We start from the raw sequence: 18,628 nt of genomic DNA, 5'->3' as shown, positions 1-18,628 counted from the left end.
AAAAAGATTCATTTAGTGTATGGAGGAGGCAGCCTTGGGTTAATGGGGGGTGTGGCAATAGCTGCATTTTTAGGAGGTAGTCAAGTTTTGGGGGTCGTCCCCGAAGCTTTAACAAAAGGGGACATCATTGGAAGAACAATTGGCGAGGAACTACAGGTCTCCACAATGTTTGATCGAATGAATACAATGTTTAACCATGCTGATGCCTTCATTGCCTTACCAGGTGGTTTGGGCACATTGGAAGAGATCTTTCATATTTCCTCTTGGGCCCAACTTCACATTCACCATAAACCTATAGGTTTGCTCAATGTTAATGGTTTTTATGATACTTTGTTGTCTTTTCTTGATCAAGCTGTGGAACAGGAATTTCTAACATCTTCGGCACGACAAATCATAATCTCTGCTGCTACGGCTGAACAATTGATCGACAAACTACAATCTTTCACCCCTGTAATTGATCCTTCCATGAGTCGCATCAATTGGTCAACTACAGGAAGCCGTAAAAAGCTTAGATTGGATTTGAGCCTTCGTTTGTGAATCCTTGTGTCTTTTGGTTTTATTTCTAACATATTTTGTTCTGTTATTTCTTATATTTGTTTAAGTGTGTTTCAGGTTTGTCAGTGTTCGTTGTTTCAGGTGATGTCTTCTATACTCTATCTTTCTACCTTAGGACATTGAGGACAATGTCTCGTTTTGGTTGGGGGAGAGGGTAGTAGTAATTAAAAAAAAAAAAAAAAAAAAACTAACCAACTAACTGTTTTTGTTTAAAAACCATTGGGCAAAACTGTTATTACTAGGATGGTAGAGTAAGGGGGAATGACTCTTGAGACGCATCTTAGTAAACATTTTCTAATGGTTATTTGCAATATTCATAACAAGGCCTATTAGAATACTTCTTGAAATATTCAGGTTTACAAACTCTCGCATTGCTATCACTTAATTCTGCTCATATACTCATTTAACAAGTATTCGTAAACCTTCATTTTCACACACACACTTTAACATATGATTGTGGGTTGCACATTGGATTATTACATTATTTATGTTCTTTTGTTAAAGGTAACAACTAAGGGATAGGGATAGTCTATAATTTGCAAAAAAGAAAAAAAAAAAAGAAAAAAAAAAGAAAGAAAAAAAAAATGATGATAATAAAAACGTAGATAAGTTTGATTTCGTAGCCTCCCTAACCTAAGCAATTAAGCCCGAAGGGGTGTTTTAACACCTAATACCCTAAAGTCAACTGACTTGGGAGTTATTGGCCCAAAGCTTGTTACATGGGTTAAGGAGAAAAGCTTAAGGGAATCAAACATTGCACTATCTACGTATCAGTATCTGCAACCCGAGTTACTAAGCTCGTAGGGGTGTCTCAACACCTAATGCCCTAAGATCAACTGGTCTGGGAGTCATTAGCCGAAAGCTCGTTACATGGGTTAAAGATGCATTGTGTTTTATGTATAGATATTAAAAAAAAAAAAAAAGAGTAAAATAAAATAAAATAATCCCAACCCAAGGAAGTTAACCTTAAACATTAGAACAAAATATTGTTTTCTTCCAACAAAAGCCCCATCATCTATGTTTCATACATTGAGCACAAAACAAGGAAGGTTTATTAATATTTTGTTTAAGAGGTATTGAGCAGATATATAAAATTTAATGAGAGTTTGTTTATCTGGATAGATTAATGGAAGTTGAATGATGAATGCCTTGCTTTGTGGATTTTGCAAATTGTTTTTCTATTTTAACGCTTTAATTACTAGGGACTAGTAATAAGCTGGTTGGGGGGTGTGATTAGTACTTAAAAGTGCATTTTTATCAAGGTTTTATATCATCATTTTGCACTTGAAGTATCAATAACTCCTTAACTAAAGCGTGTTTTATAATAACATATCTAATTATATAAGATACCTTTAATTTATGGTAAATGTTCATCTTAAATGCAGGCCTATCACATAAATGAAAGAATTGATTGATGAGTTGAAGTACTGAAATTGAAAGGACAAAAAGATGGCCAAAGAGATGCTGGTGCAGTCCAAACTGGAACATAGTTCGGTAATTGGGTCATATCTGGAGCTGTAGATCTTGGATTTAGGTACATTTTATATGGATGGAAAGCTAAGACATAGGCCTACAACGTTCATGTGGAGCCCAAGATTTAACAAGGCCATTTTCAAGTCCAAATTGTAGCAACAAAGAAGAAGTCCGAATCTGTCCTGCAGCCCAGACACTGTTCAGTGTTCAGCCCATATCTCGAGTTCTAGAAGTCCAAATGATCTCAAATTTTTACCCTGGAAAGATGAGACAATTTCCTAGAACTTTCATGATTCAAGTTTGTTCAAATTATGACGTCATCAATGACGTTTTTGGCAGACAAGAAGATAAGAATTGTCACCAAGTCAAGATGTGGCCACCTACTCATCAATTAGTCAACAAATCAATAGTTCCGAATTTTGGCCTATAAAAGGAGGCATTTGCCATGTATTTAGGCATCTTGGTTTTGAGATCAAGATCATGCTCTTGCTTTCTCTCTTTGTATTGCTTATGATTTGCTTTCATTAATATCAAGTTTATGCTTTTCATTTCCTTTCCTTGTTTATTTATGTTTCTTTCTTTCATCATGTCTAGCTAAGTTAATTATGTCAAGGTGAAAAGGGTACACTAATGGTGTAAGAATAAGTATAATATAAACTTAACATGGACCTTAATGTTAACAATTTATAATCTGATTGGAACCTCCTTGTGTGTGGTTTCCAATTGAATAATAAGGGTTTATATTATACTTGTTTGAAATACCATTAGTAGATCCTCTAACCTTGACATTTGTTGTTATCATTGTTTAATCCTTACGTTAATCTTTCATCTCAAAGTTCTCATCAACTTCTTCCTCTTCTTCTTCACTATTATTATTAACACTATTATTGTTGTTGTTGTTGTTATTATTATTGTTGTTGTTATTGTTACTTTTGTATTATTGTTATCTATAATTTATACAATTAACCTCCCTGTGGTTCGACCCCGGTCTTGCCGGGTTATTTATTACTTCGACACTCCTGCACTTGGGAGAAGACATCAATCTTTTGGTCGTGTCAAGGAGATGGTTCATTCAGAATCCTTGAAGGAGTCAATGCCTACAAAGTGAATCTACAAGGTAAGTATCTTATTAGTGTTACATTTAAAGTTTCTAATATTTCTTTGTTTAATATGGGTGATGATTCAAGGTCAAATTTTTTTAAGAAGAGATAGCATGATATGGTACAGGCTACGACATTAAAGAATCCATTAGAAGTGTCTATTGGGTCTATACTAAGGCCTAAAATGAAGTGGATCCAAGAGGAGTTCAATGGGCAAACTCAAAAGGCTTGAGTTAAAAATGTTCAAATTTGCCAGTCTAGATTTTTGTTTACTTTTTAGGTCATATCTGAAGCTAAATGAGGATTGTGAACAAGATTCTAATTGAGTTGGAAAATATGCATCTGTACCTTTCCAATGATGTGTTTAAAGTTGAGCGTAGAATCTGCCAACAAAGTGTGAAAATAGAAAAAACATTATTTCCTTAAGAGTTATAGATTTCATTAATTACAAGAAGTCCTTAATGTTATTGGGAACTTATATGGCAGCCTTTGACTTACTTGTTTTACAAGGATTTCATATCAAACAAAAAGAATTAATTAATAAGAAAGTAATTAATTTCTGATTAATTAATTCTTCTTTTATAAGGCATCAAACTTTTGTAAGGATTCTTCAATAATTATTTTTCTTAGCTATTTTTCACTATTGTATGTTGTAAAGGGCTAAAAATAAATTTAGACTATTGTTTTATTTATTTTATTATTTTTAAATTTTATTTTTATTAGTTTGATTTGTGTTTGACCCATTAGCATTATAGTTTTTTATTTTCAAGAGTATAAATACTCTTTGTAAGGATAAAATATTGACTTGATAATACTACTGCTGCTAAATTTATTCAAGTTATGTGAGAGAGATTATTGCATTCTTTGGTTTTTTAATGAACTAAATTAACTTATCAAAGATTAATTGACTTTGTAACGTCTTTCTTATACTTCTTATTCACGAAATGGTATTCGTAGGGTAGAGGTTTTTATTCCAATAATGTTGGTATCTTAAGACAGATTTTCATTATGTCACACTCCTATCACACATGTTTTACCTTTTAGGGATTTTTTGTCAATCTTATTATAGGTTATGTAACTACGTGATCACGAGGTTCACATCAAAAAAGTTATAATATGAGATCCAACCATTGGATCAAGCTCAAATTTTTATTAGTAATTCTACATACAGTTTTCTTATCAAGAATCATTTTGTCGTTCATCAGATCTCACAAAATTAGGCCTAGAAAATGTTATTTAGGTCAATTTTGTTACTTTTCTTGATTTCTTGACTTTATTATTTTATTTCAGATTTTATATTAATTTTGTTTATACTTTAGAATTCTTATTTGTTTCATAATAAATATAGTGTTTTCTCGCCATTTTAAAGATTTTGTGAATCCCTCGAGAAGACAAACATTATTAGCCTTATTTTTCAAAAAATGAAATTAGAATTCATATCTGTAAGTTGTTTGCTCATGAAATTATGTGTTTTCTGAGTTGTTTTTGTTGTTATAGCTTCTATTTGTATTAATAGGTTGAATAAATTAACTCGAGTTGATCTAAAATAATATTATATTAAGATTTTTTAAAAAAGTTAAAAGTATATTATTTTTTGAAAAGAAAATCAAACTGATTTTTAACAACGTTAACCTGTTAATAAATTACCAATTAAATTAAGTCAGATCAACTCTACTTTAACACAACAAATAATTATAAGTTTTTTTTTAAAAAAAAAAACACCTTACCAAACCCTGAAATTTCCCTCTTTTCCGCATCGTGTGTTGTGTTGAGCTTAAAAAGAAAAATAAAAAAGGATTCCCACTTCCCACACCTGCGCTCCCCTATTTCGAGCGTGTTTGGCAGTGTGGTTGTGGGTGCTTTTCAAATAACTTTTCGTGCCAAAATGCATGCCAATGATGTTTTTTTATTTTTTAAAAATCATTTTTGACATCAGCACATCAAAACGATCCAAAACATACAAACCATATTAAATTTTAACGAAAAACAAAAACAAAAAATTTTTAAATTTTTTGGGAACGCGGCCGCAGCCGCGTTCCCAAACGATGCCTTCATCAGATCAATTCCGAAAGATCACGTCTGTTGTTTATCACCCTTTCCCCACCCCTTCCAAACTGTAACTCACCATTCTCATCACTCTCTTTTTCTTTTTATGATTGTTTTTAATTTTTGTTATTTATTTTACTACATACATACATACACACATATAATCTAAATGGTTACTGGTGGGGGCCACCTAGAAGATGGAGACAGGCACCCGTCGTCGGCTGCTACTAGAGGAGGAGGAGGAGCCACCACCGGGTCTTGGGTGTCTGGCCAATCGATGTCAACTAGCGGCAGTGTGGGGTCTCCATCCAGCAGGAGCGAGCATGTCATGGCCACTCCCGCTAGTGACAACACTTTTTTAAGGTTGAACCATCTCGACATTCACGCCGATGATGCTGCCACTCAAGATGCCGCAGCGTCAGTCTTCTTCTTCTTCTTCTTCTTTTTCTCATTATGATTAGTGGTTGATTAATCACGCTTTCATGTTATAAAATATAATTTAAGAGAAGGGTTTTTATATTTACGTGTATATATTATTAAATCATGTTGTTCTTGTTTTGATTATTGAATTTGTTATCTGTTGGTTGCCATTGTATGCCAGCCAGCTAGCCATTGTATAATAAACAACAACAACAATAATAATAACAACTTTCTGCCTCAATTTTAGGATAGTCTTGAAATTGTGAATTTTGATTTAATTGTCCAAAACGGGATTCGATTGCGAGGCTTAAAGTTGTTTTTATCCATGATCAGTAATAAGAAGAAAAAGAGAGGTCAACGGGCAGCTGGTGGAGCCGATAAGAGTGGTAGAGGACTTCGTCAATTTAGTATGAAAGGTATTTGCATTCATCATTTTCTAATATGTCTCCTTTTGTAAATCATCAGCACTTGTGTATGCTTGTCTTCTCAAAGACAGGATACATTGCCATACCCGAGCTGACTTCATGATTTTACTACTGTTTTGCTTCTCTACAGTTTGTGAAAAGGTGGAATCCAAAGGAACAACCACTTACAATGAGGTCAGGTGGTTTCTTGAAGTCGCTTCATTTCTTTTTCATTTCTTTTTCTTTTCTTTTCTTTTTCTTGCATCAGGCACTTGTTTTCCAGGAAATGCCTTTTCTTATGTATAGATGACCTACTTGCAGCACTGTAAATTTCCCTTACATCAAGACGTCTAAATGTTACACATGGAGCATTGGCTATTGTTCTTGTTTTGTTTCGATAAACAATTAGCATACATATGCTCCACCTTGGTTTCCAGTAACACAGAAGTAGGTTGTTCTTAGCATATAAAATGGGATGAGAACTTAGTCATTCCCAACTGTGCTTACTAAGTGCTTGATTTATTTATATATACAAGTGACAACCTGGAACTTATTTTTACCATGTAATGGCATTAGATAGATAGCATTTGAAGTATGCTGGTACTTCTGCTCTATCCCAAATGTTTTATTGAACTTTAACATGTTACTTTTTCTAGATACTCTGGTGCTTCCATGCACCCTTTTATGGTTATCAGGTAAAGGCATATCTTTGTTGAGGTTAGTTGGGAGATTAGGTTTGAAATTCAGAGGCAATACCACTAGAGATAGTAGGGTCTCAGCTCATTGATTGAGATCCCCAGAAACGTACTTGTTTTGTATTGGAGCTGTCAAAAGAAGTCTTCCTTTATTCTTGAATGAGGATAATATATGAACTACTCGATGTTTAATGTCCTAGAATGAATGACATTGCATAGTGGTCAGAGTATTTATAAAGTTCACATTGGTCAATTGAGCGTTATGTATGAGAGAGAAGTTGAATTTTTTGTCACATTTGTTGGCAATACATAAAAATCTATATTAATCACCATTTCAGGGGTTGATCATGGCGTAGTTGTTGGGGGCTATGCACTCCACCACTTTGCTTTGGTTGTTGATTGGAGGGATGGGAAGAGAGATGGAGTCTACATTCCCCATTTAGCAGGCCATAAAGAGAATATCTGGAGATGCTGAAAGATTGTTTCTCCCTTTCACTTCCAAGTTGAATTTCAGACCTTTAAGCACTTAAAAATGTTTCCCTAGTTCTCCATGTAGACAAATTGGATTGATCATGAATTGACTTTCTTGATGATGGTAGCCAGGAACAGTTATACCTTGTCAATATCCTTCTAGATCTTTATGCAATAGTTGAATGCTTTCTTGGTGACCTGTCACGTGTACATACAAACATTTTGTTGATTAAGAATTTGTTTTTATCTGCTTTGATTTTATTTGGCTTGCTCTATTAAAGTTTCTGGAATAGCTTTAAGTTCTAATGTTTCTTGTACTAGAATTGATGCTTTTTCAGGTCTTTGTATATATATTTCTATGATCATCACAAGTTCCTGTACCCATAACTGAGAGTTTTAAGTAATTCGCAGGTAGCAGATGAACTTGTTGCTGAGTTTGCTGACCCTAGTAATAGTGTTTCTACCCCAGATCAGGTTATCTCTTTTGTCAACTAAATTTATTGCCTTTTTTTTGTATATATCCTTGATCGTAAGTGAAAACTTAAAAGTTGACTGTGCGGGTCCATTTTATTTTATTGTATTAATTTCATTTGGCAGCAACAATATGATGAGAAAAACATACGGCGGAGGGTGTATGATGCTCTGAATGTACTCATGGCATTAGACATTATATCGAAGGATAAAAAGGAAATACAGTGGAAAGGTCTCCCCCGAACTAGCCTCAGTGATATTGAAGAATTAAAGGTATGTGTTTTTCTTGTGTATCAACAGAAGTGACTTTGGACTTTTAAGATCTAACATGATCTTCTCCAACTCCTTGAATATGATTAGGCTGAGCGTCTAGGATTGAGAAATAGGATTGAAAAGAAAGCTGCCTATTTGCAAGAACTGGAGGAACAAGTGAGAATAGCTACACTCGTATGGTTTGAATTTTAAGCTAGATACATGCACTTAGGCATTTTTCTCTTTGCTACACTCATTGGTGTTTTTAACTGAAATGTCTTGTCCAATCAAGTTCATGGGCCTTCAGAACCTGATACAGCGAAATGAACAACTGTACAGCTCAGGAAATGCTCCTAGTGGTGGTGTGTCATTGCCTTTCATTCTGGTTCAGGTAAAATTTTTCCTCAATTTACTTTGCATATTTGGCCATCAACTAGTTTAATTTTAAACATCTTAGACTGCAACGAAAAAAGATGTAGCTTCATGGTTTTAGCTCAGCCACCCTGTTCAAAATTCAATAGGATTCTCAAAATTCTCTAGTTTGTTATTTAAGCAATAGCGTTTTAACTCTCTTATTGTCCATCCATCCTCAGGGTTAAAAGTAATTATTAACGTTTTACTTTAGATGAGTTTCTCAAATCTGTAGATTGGTTCCTTTTTCAGCTGTTATTCTGTTAATATGTTTTGTTTGCACTGCAGTCACCAGTTGCTTAACTTCATCTAAAAAATTTAGTTTATGTATTGCATATTGCAGTCAGCAGATTCAGTACTCAGCAATCATTTACCTTCATCATTTAGCCAAAATTTTGATAATTAGGTGTCTATTGGAATGAACCCAAACATTCCTCTTATTTTACCAGGAGAACAAAAATACACCTCCCTAACTGATACTTTACACTTCTCTACCATGCAAATGGTGCTATGGACCTTGATCAAGCAACTCTTTAATATCCTGATTGTTGGTGTGAAATGGATGGCTTAGTTGAATTCACAGGATATTAGGGACAGTACAAGTCACGTCTAAAATTTCCACTGTATTAAAAATCCTCCTTTCAATTAAAAGTACACCATCCAGTTTGGTTTTTGTGTATTCGCTGTTCACTTGTGAGATCATTAGGTTCCCTTTTTTGCACTCTTGTTTGGGAGAGTAATAGTTGGAGAATTCATTTGTTGTCTGCATTTGTGTTTCCCTTCTATTTCTTCCCATGTTTCATATGCATGTAGACCTGATTGGTAGGACAGGTTAGGATAAAGAGATAATGCAAGTTTTCTGCTTTCTGTAGCTGGATTTAAGCTTTATAGGATTAAAATGATATTTTGGAGGTTGTTGCAAATAGATCAGACAAGGTGTGAGGGAGACACAGTATTTCTTTGCACACTTGCATGTGATAAACACTAAAATTAATTTGAGAAATCCACGCTGAATATAGTAACTGACTGGATATGGAGGAGGATGGTGGAAGGAAGAGACTTTAAATTTGTATGTTGAGAAGATTGAGAAGTGCCAATCCCACATTGAATAGGTTAAAGGGAGGTAACCCCTGTTTTCTATGAATATCTGTCAGTTAAAGGTTTTGCAGTTTGGAAGGTTCTTACAGATTAATGGTTTGATAATTATGAAGATTTGTGCAGTAGATTCCAGTCTCAGATGAAGGAGAGGCCAGTGTATAAAGGGAGCCATTTTTAGTGGTTAGCTGCAAGTAGGTGGTGATGGAATTTTGTTGAGGCAGAGCATGTGTGAATGCGTTCACATTTTTTATGTGAATTACACATTCTGCTCCAGAAATCTGAAAAAAGCAAAGCCTCACAATAGATAGCCATTCCTTAAAGGGTTAGGAATTGTTATTGAGGACTTAAAAATTCAAGTTCCATCACCTTCTAGGTCCTTTTCCACTATCCTTTTGCATTGAAGATTCCCTTGTGGATTTTAGGCTTTTGTCTCGAGCTTTTCTTGAGCTGCATTAATTGTTGCGTGACTGTGGTGGACTAGGGTTTCAAGCAACAGAGAAATTATGTTTGGCACACCAAAAAGAAACATCAAGTGATCTTGGGTATTGGTAGAGTTAGCCTCCCATATGAGCAAAAATAATAATTGTCTGCATATGTTCTAGTTCACAATTAATTTTAATGAAAAAAGTAATATAATATCTGTAAGTTGGAACTGTTACCTATGCATCTGAAGCCATTTTTTGAGTTTGTAAGGCAAGCTATAAACAGATTTATAGCATTTTCCTTACAATGTTGGAAATTTTCTCTGGAAATATGCTTTATGGTTGGAAATATTTTCTTGCATTGTACATGAATATGGCTTTTTTTTCATCGTGCCTTTTTTTTAAAAAAATTTCCCTATTGGTACCTGTAGACACGCCCTCATGCAACTGTTGAAGTGGAGATATCAGAAGATATGCAGCTCGTTCATTTTGATTTTAATAGGTAAGAATGCCCTTCAGCTCTTCAATTTTCTCCCTCGTAAAGCTAGTGAAGTTTGTTGAGTTGCTACACCATATGATTTTGAAATGGTTTAGTCAAAGCACAGCATTGTGGCAGACTGGACTTGAAATCTGCAAATAATCAAATTATTTATAAGAGATGTGAAGGGGCTTCGGATAAGTTTTCATCATTCATGCCTAAAGAGATACCACTTTCAAATTAGCAACTGAGCACTTTTGGACCTTGTTATTCTCCTTGTCCCCGATCAGTGAAAATTAGAGTTTTTCCATTGACAACACTTTTATTGTACTCTGTTTGCAGCACTCCTTTTGAGCTCCATGATGATAATTATGTTCTCAAGGCAATGAAATTTTGTGAGAGACCCCAGAGTGATAATATGGCTGCACCCAATCCAGCGGCTGATGGAGGTGAAGGTTCTAGCATGTCCATCATGTATCAACCACAAATCCGTACTTCCCCAAGGACAAACAATCCCGTTAGGCTTCCTACCTCTCCTCCTCTTCCTGGAATAATAAAAGCACGTGTTAAGCATGAGCATTGAGTCGTGCTCAATCATCTGAGCCATGGGCAATAACGTCAGCTGATTCTGTATATTGTGTAAAGTAGTTTGCTGGAGATGGGCTCCTCCCGATATTATCCCCATTCACAGTTTGCCCATGTTAGGAGGAGTTGAGATAACAAGCAGATTGGTCCATTTGCTTTGAGACTTCCATGGAACGCTTGGTTTGGTCAGGTTATCAGCTTTAGAATTCGCTTTTGTAATTTTTTTTATCATTTTTCGTGTTATTTTCTTCCCATTATAGGAAAAATTAAGTTTAGTTTGTTAGGCTACGTAGGATTGTCCAGGCTTACACACAATGATAGAATTAATTCAATCGTCAAGAATTTAATGTTCATTTTATGTTGCATTGCACTTGCTTCATCCCTGTTATCATTCTGTTATCCAGTTTTATTTGTATTTGTATTTTAATTCAATGGCAGATATATACCTAAAAAAGGACGGCAATGGCGCATATTGTGATGGAACATGTAAGAAAGTGATCTCCACTTTTTTGGGTTGGCCGAAGCACAGATCCCTACGATTTTATGTTTATAATAGATCTCGAGACTCATTGTTTCTTCTTTGGAGTCCACGGCGACGGTTTAAGCGGGTTAGGTTCTGTTTGTGTCTTTCTCCGATTTCCCGAGGGCTTATCTTTTCCCAGCTTTATTCCCTTCTCAAGCCTGCCGGTCAGAAACCATATCAGTCTCGAGAAGGGTTCTGTTTCTCTTTGTTTCGAATATTGTTGATGGTGCATTTGGTTCCTTACTCTCAATTGTTTTATTTTTGTGTCCTTTTTAAAAAAATATATATATATATTGGCCGAAGTTAACTTCTCTTTGTTATCATAGGTTCAACTGCCATCACAAATTGTTTTAAACTAGTTCGAGGCCTGTCCAATTTGATTATCATCTGTTTATTCTCATTTTTTAATCAAATTTATTAATACTACTTAGATATTTGACTCTGTTGCATGTTGGATTAAATTTTGTTTAATATTAAAAATAATATTCAATTATTGCTAACTTTTTTTATAGCAAAAAAAAAAATTAATCTATTGTCATAAGATAATAATAATAATCTCACAAAAAATAAATCAACATAAATTATAAAGTCTATTTTTTAATTAGCTCGATGTTAAAAGATGAAATTAAAAAAACAATCAATTAAAAAAACAAAAAAATAACCTCATAAAAAGCAAATTAAAACAAATCATGATACCTAATTCTCAATTAATAAAATATCAAAGGATAAATTTAAAAAAAAATCAATAATAAAAGAGAATTAACTCATAAAATCTGTGACTCGAGTTCTGAAATTGTGATAATGCTATAAAAAAAAATTAAAACAACTCATCAAGTTTAATCTCAACAAACAAAACATTAAAAATAAAATTAAAATTAAAAAAAAACTATTGACGATGCACCATAAGTTTTATAATTTTCTCAAATTATACAACTCTATCATATGCTATTATATAATTAAGTCCATCATTTGCTATTAATTACATAATAAATTTTATATATCATGGAAGTAAAGTCATAGCAAACATAGAGTTGTAGGGTTCTTTTTTATTTTATTATTAATTTTTTTTTACAGAAGAAAGAATAGGGAAAACTACACTTTGTTAAACATAACACCTACTGCATCAGATTGGAGAGCATCCTTTAAACCGGGGGAGGAAAATCCCAAACCTGATCTATGTTGGGCCTGCTAGAATCAATACGAGCAAAAATATCAGCACAATTATTTCCCTCCCTCAATTCATGCATGAACTTGAAACTGAATAATAGCCTCCATACTATCAGATTCCACAAGTTTTTGGCAGCTCAGCAAAAATGATACTGGAGGGGCCATTAAAGCAAGAAAAATATGTGATCCATTGTCCAGAAAGCTCTCGAATCAATCATCCTATACCAGCTGCTCCCGAAGTGGCAAGAACACTGCCATCTACATTTAATTTCCACCAGTCTACATCGGGGACTTTCCGGGACACCAACTCAGCAGCACGAGAAGAAACAGACCCTGTAGGCAGCGAAAAAGCCAAAGAATAACCACGAATGAGTTTGCTTTACTTGTCGGACCTGCTCTGGCATATTAATTAGGACACCATCAATAACTACCTTATTGCATGCCTTCCATATGGTCCAACAAAAACTAATACTAACAAATAACCAAATTCAGTAGCGAGGATTCCTGCCACCATTGCTCTTACATTCCAGCCAAACCATAGTATCACCCTGGAAAAAATTAGGAACTTCAGAAGAAGGTAGGAGCTTCATCCAAAGCTGTCTAGCCCAATAGCTGTCAAAAAGAAGATGAACAGACTCAACTTGACAGCCACACCGAGCACAAAGTGAAGTCTGAGAAAGGTTAATTTCTGTGGAAACGGACTTCATTGGTTAACTGTCAATTCCAAGCAGCTTGAAATAGAAAAATTATATGCTTTTGAGACAGTAGTCTTCCAAATCCTGGACCAGCTTTTACTACCATAGTTCGGGGTAAATGTGTTGGAAACTTTGGAATTAGTTTATAAAATACGTAATGGGACTTTTAAGATCAAAATTATACTTGAGGTTCACTCATATTTAAAACCATGTTGAATTTTAAATGAAAAATTGTTCTCAAATAACATTTAAATATCAAATGTTTCAAACCCAATATATTTTTATGAATTAGACGATGTGTTTATAAGCGTGTTTATAGGCTCATAAGTTTGAGCTTAAGTTTGGTTTATAAAAGAAAATTTACTATTAAGTCCCTATTTGAAGATTTCTTTTAGTCCATAAAATGTCTTAGTATATGAATTAATACGATGAGAAAGATTATTGTTATGAGTAATTTATAAACTATGAACATTCATAAATATTTTTTACTATATATGAGCATTCATGTATTATGAACATTCATCATAATTAATGAATTATAAAGATTTATGAATTATAAGAAATTAATGTTTTGGTTTTCAAGTCTTATAAATAGGTGTTTTGGATTGATAAAAAGTCAGATGAAATTTCTTGAGTTTATTCCTTTTTTTGTTGGTTTTTCTTAGACTTATTCTTTTATTATTTCCTTCTATTCTCAAGCTTATGTTCGGTCTTGGTGGAGAGATATTGAGTATAATTTCTTTCTGTTTATTGAACTTTATTTAGGAGTGCATTTAAATAAATTGGTATTGTTGAAATCTTATGAGGCTTATTGAAGAAAATCCTTTTATATCAATTAAGGAGCAATAAAGTCTTATGGTCAAAGGTTTAATCATTGACAACAATAAAATTTAAACTTGAACAAATTCTAAAAGCTTCAATAAGTAAGTACTTTACTTGTTTTTACTTTAAGTATTATTTGAATATATGCTTTAGTATGCATACTAGATTGGCAGCCCGCGCTACGCTACGGGTCTAGCCAAGTTTTTCTCAACATAAAAAAAGGATGTTGAGGCGATGATAGCATTTTTAAAGAAGAAAAATCTGAGACTTGACTTAACTCAATAAGCGCGGTTAACCAAACAATATGATTTAAAAAAATAGGCAACGACAATAAATAAGTTAAATTAAAATAAGTTAAACTAAAAAAAATACAATGATCAACTTGAAAAATAAACACTTGTCAATGTTATGGAAAGATATCCTCTCAATATTTGATAACAAAACAAAAATCAAATGAGAATGTGATAACCCCACAGAAAGAAACAAAATTGAAGCTCAATTCCCAGCAAATCAAATGTTGAAAGATGAAATTATAAAATAATAACTTGAGTCCGCCCAAGTCGACCTGTCAAATACACTAACTAGTTTGAGATCAGGATGACCTCGTAGAAAAAAAATTGAATAAAAAAATGAAGCTCAAATCTTATACAACCCAATACTGAAGAGCGAAACTGAAAAAAAAAATTCAATATAACCCGGGTTAACCCGTTAATCTTGCAATCCAAGACATGAGATCAAGAAAACCCTTCAAAAAATAAAGTAAAACTAAATCATGAATCTCAATCCCCAACCAACCTTATATTGAAAGATGAAATAAAAAAAATTATAAAAGGACATAAAAAACACCAAAAGTTAACTCAACATAATCTTTGAAACTCATGACTCGGGTCATGAGGCTGAGGCTAACCCCATAAAAGAAAAACATGAAAAAGCCACGAAGTAAAATCCCCAATCAATTAAATAAGGAAGGATAAAATAAAAAAATAATTAAAAATAATTAAAAACAATAATAATCAAAAGAATGAGCGTCAAATTTGAAATAAAAAATTAAATTAAACAAAATATGGAGGGATGAAATTGAAAAAAAAATCAATTGAAAAAATAATTATAAATAAAAAGAACGAGGATTAAGTCTGATATAAAAATTAAATGAAACCAAATAGTAAGGGAAAAAAATAAAAACAAAATCAATCAAAAAAAGAATTCAAAACAAAATAAATAGCAATCAAAATAATGATGACCAAATGTGATACACAAAATAAATGAAGGGGACCTTTATATTTTGGCAAGTCAGCACGATTCTCAAGGAGAAGAGAAGAAAAAAAGAAGAGAGAAAAAAAACTCATCAGAGCCCAAAGATGCTTCACCTACACTCACCGAACCACCATGAAGATTGAGGCGTAACGCTTCAAACATCGTCACAGAATTTACCATTCGATTGCCAAAATTCATCGTAAGCTTTGTTTGAAGAATGAGGATGCTACCCACACACCAACCTATTTTCCTTGCCCATTGACCCCAATCCCCATGCTTGTATAATTTTGATTTTGGTCCTTCAACATTAATTGTTTTAAATGAGTCAAATTCTATTTTATTTTTTAAAATTGAGCATCAACCGAGCACTGTAAATCTCCCCTGATATTGCAAGATCCTAGTATCAAGGCAATCAAAATAAAATATCAAGTTAAATCTTAAATAAAGCTAATGAAAAGGGATCGAATTGAAAATTAAATTAAATTTAAGAGACTGATATAAAAATAAAAAGAACATGAATTTCCTCGTTGACTATGCAAATCAATCCCTGAATTTGGGGGGGAAAGGTGTTAAACATGTTTTTTACCTTTAAATTTGATCTTTGAAACTCTAATTATTCTAAATAAAATAAATTGAATTTTGTTTCAAAAAATATTTTCAAACCTATATTTTCTCGACACCTTAAGATCTCTATACATAAGCATTGAAAATAAATCACCAAAACCATTTGCAAACCAAAAGCAATGTCAAATGACCAAATAAAAAGAAAAATAAATAAAGGAACCAAAGCATACACAAGCCTAGAGACCAAAACAAAAGAAAAACATTGTTGTTGTTATAGTGTTTTGTGTCGAGAGCTACAATTCTTTCATTTTTTTGTAATTAGGAGTTAGTTTCAATCTCTTATGTATGATTTAACACTTGCTTTGTATGTATACTAGTCTTTTGTTATGATTGCAAGCTTAGAATGAAATTGTAGCTTTGCATGATTATGAACTAAACATTAAATGATCGCATATCTAGTTACTTGTGACAAATTGGAAAACAATAGGAAGTTAAAAATCATACCCACCTATTACTATATACTAACTAGAGAGACTTTAAGAGATGGCTACATAAAATGCTGCTTCATGTGACCACCTTGAACTTGAAAAGGTTCTTTTAAAAAAATGCATCAAAGTTGTCAAATAATGAATATGATTGATTATATTATTATGGTAGCTTTGGATGGTGGAATCATGGTGATTTCATGTGTAAGAACCACATCTTGAATACATTGGACAATAAAAATATAATATGTATAGTTCAATAAAGAGTGTAAAGGCACTTTTGAAAACTTTGGACAAAAACTTCAAGGTTGAAATTTTCAGTATGGAAAAGTTCAAAGTCGGTAAATTTTTAGATTTTAAGATGGTTGACTTACGAATCATTATGAGTCAAGTTCAAGAGTTTCAAATCACTTTGCATGATATCTATGCTAAAGAAATGCTTATAAGTGAATCCTTCTAAGTGACTGCAATTATTGAGAAATTTTCACCATCTTGGAAAGAATTCAAAAATTTGCTTAAGCATAAGAGCAAAGAAATAAGATTTTAAGACCTCATCTTGAGGCTAAATGAGGATAATAAGTTGTCTGGAAAAAAAAAAAAAAGCCAACTCTTTTGGTATAGCCTCTAAAGCAAACTTTGTGGAGCTAGTGGTGAAGTTCCACAATAAAAACCAAAAGCCAAAGCTTGTTAATAAGGGAAAAAGTATTGTCAAACCTTTTAATTGATCTTTTTTCTATAACAAGACAAGACACCTAGTCAAAGGTTATAAAAATAAGGCTCAACAAAGTAACCCAAAAAAAATAATGATTACTGAAGTCAATATCAATGAGGTTGATTACCTTGTTGATAAAGTTTTGGAAATGAACATGTTTATTATTGTTTTTGAAGTCAATTTGATTAAATGTCTTAATTAGTGGTGGGTTGAAACTAATGCAACTAGACATGTATGCATTAAGAAAAGGATATTCTTCACTTATAAAGAAGTGAATGATGAATAATTGTACATGAAGAATTCATTAACCTCCAAGTTATTAGGTGATGGGAAAGTTATTTTGAACATGACTTCTAAAAAACCAATAAGCCTCAACAATATGTTTCATGTTGTTGACATTATAATGAACTTAATGCCTGGATTGTTGTTAAGCAAAAATAGTTCTAAGTTGGTCTTTGAGTGAAAAATTTATATTCTCTAAAGATAAAGTGTTCGTAAGAGAGGGGTATTTTAGTGATAACCTTTTAAAAATGAATGTAATGACTATCATAACCATGGATAATAATAATAATACATATTCTTTTTATTTGCTTGAGTCTTGTGATATGTGGCATGACAATTTAGGCCATGTGAATTATAACCTATATAAATGTTAATAAATCTTGATTTATTACCTTGTATGACTTTTTAGAAAAACATAAGTGTGAGATTTGTATAAAATCAAAATTCACAAAAACTTATTGTCATTCAATTGAAAGAAGTAGTGAACCTCTAAGTTTAATTCACTCGGATAATAGTGATTTAAATTTTATGCAAACTAGAGATGAGAAATAGTATTACATTACTTTTATAGATGATTGCACGATGTATTGTTATACTTATTTGCTTATAAGCAAAAATGAGGCTCTTAAAATATTTAAACATTACAAGAATGAAGTTAAAAACCAACTTCATAAGAAAATATAGGTAATAAAAAGTTATACAGGTGGAAAATTCTTTTTCTAAAATGATATTATTCACCAAACTACTACTTCTTATTCACCTCAACAAAATGACATTGCATGATGTAAGAATACACTTTAAAAGAAATGATGAATGTCATGTTAATAAGTTCGAGAGCACCTCATAATTTGTTGGGGGAGGCAATTTTAACTATCAATTATATAATTAATAAAGTACCCATAAAAATGAGCCCTAAAAATGTGAATTATGTATTTATCAAATAAGCTTACAATAACACTGCATATCAATTTCTTGTAATCAATTCAAGTATTGAAGATATTCATCATAATACTATCATGGAATAAAGAAATGTTGCATTATTCGAAGAAGTGTTTCCATAGAAGGAAACACAAGAAAATTGTTCACTTAAAAGAACAATTGGGGCTAGCTTAAGTAGCCATCATCTATTAGAAGATGATAAAGTTGAGTTGATAAGAAGTGAAAGGGGAAAAAAAACCAAAACATTTGGTCCCGATTTTCTAACATACTTGTTAGAAAATGAACCTTAGACATATTCCAAGGC

The 18,628-nt window shown here is 32.8% G+C and overlaps 1 protein-coding gene across 1 annotated transcript; it reads left to right on the top strand.

Moving 5' to 3' along the window:
• Positions 1 to 5,184: 5,184 nt before the first annotated feature.
• LOC133676701 (transcription factor-like protein DPB) lies at positions 5,185 to 11,234 on the top strand. Its single transcript, XM_062098423.1, has 9 exons — positions 5,185 to 5,591; positions 5,928 to 6,010; positions 6,150 to 6,193; positions 7,576 to 7,638; positions 7,762 to 7,908; positions 7,996 to 8,064; positions 8,180 to 8,278; positions 10,250 to 10,320; positions 10,639 to 11,234. The coding sequence occupies exons 1-9, from the start codon at positions 5,344 to 5,346 to the stop codon at positions 10,877 to 10,879; spliced, it is 1,065 nt and encodes a 354-aa protein (XP_061954407.1). The 5' UTR covers positions 5,185 to 5,343; the 3' UTR covers positions 10,880 to 11,234.
• Positions 11,235 to 18,628: the final 7,394 nt, after the last annotated feature.

This window comes from Populus nigra, chromosome 17, assembly GCF_951802175.1.
Source record: "Populus nigra chromosome 17, ddPopNigr1.1, whole genome shotgun sequence".
Lineage (NCBI taxonomy): Eukaryota > Viridiplantae > Streptophyta > Magnoliopsida > Malpighiales > Salicaceae > Populus > Populus nigra.
The sequence above is the reverse complement of the archived record's forward strand: the minus strand, read 5'-3'. Positions and strand labels throughout refer to the sequence as shown.

What these genes read in the sequence shown, in the direction of transcription:
- LOC133676701 (XM_062098423.1), top strand. Translation starts at nt 5,344, where the DNA reads ATGGTTACTGGTGGGGGCCACCTAGAAGATGGAGACAGGCACCCGTCG. An exon ending in TGCAAGAACTGGAGGAACAA is followed by an intron (nt 8,065 to 8,179) that starts GTGAGAATAGCT and finishes TGTCCAATCAAG; the next exon opens with TTCATGGGCCTTCAGAACCT. An exon ending in GTTCATTTTGATTTTAATAG is followed by an intron (nt 10,321 to 10,638) that starts GTAAGAATGCCC and finishes CTCTGTTTGCAG; the next exon opens with CACTCCTTTTGAGCTCCATG.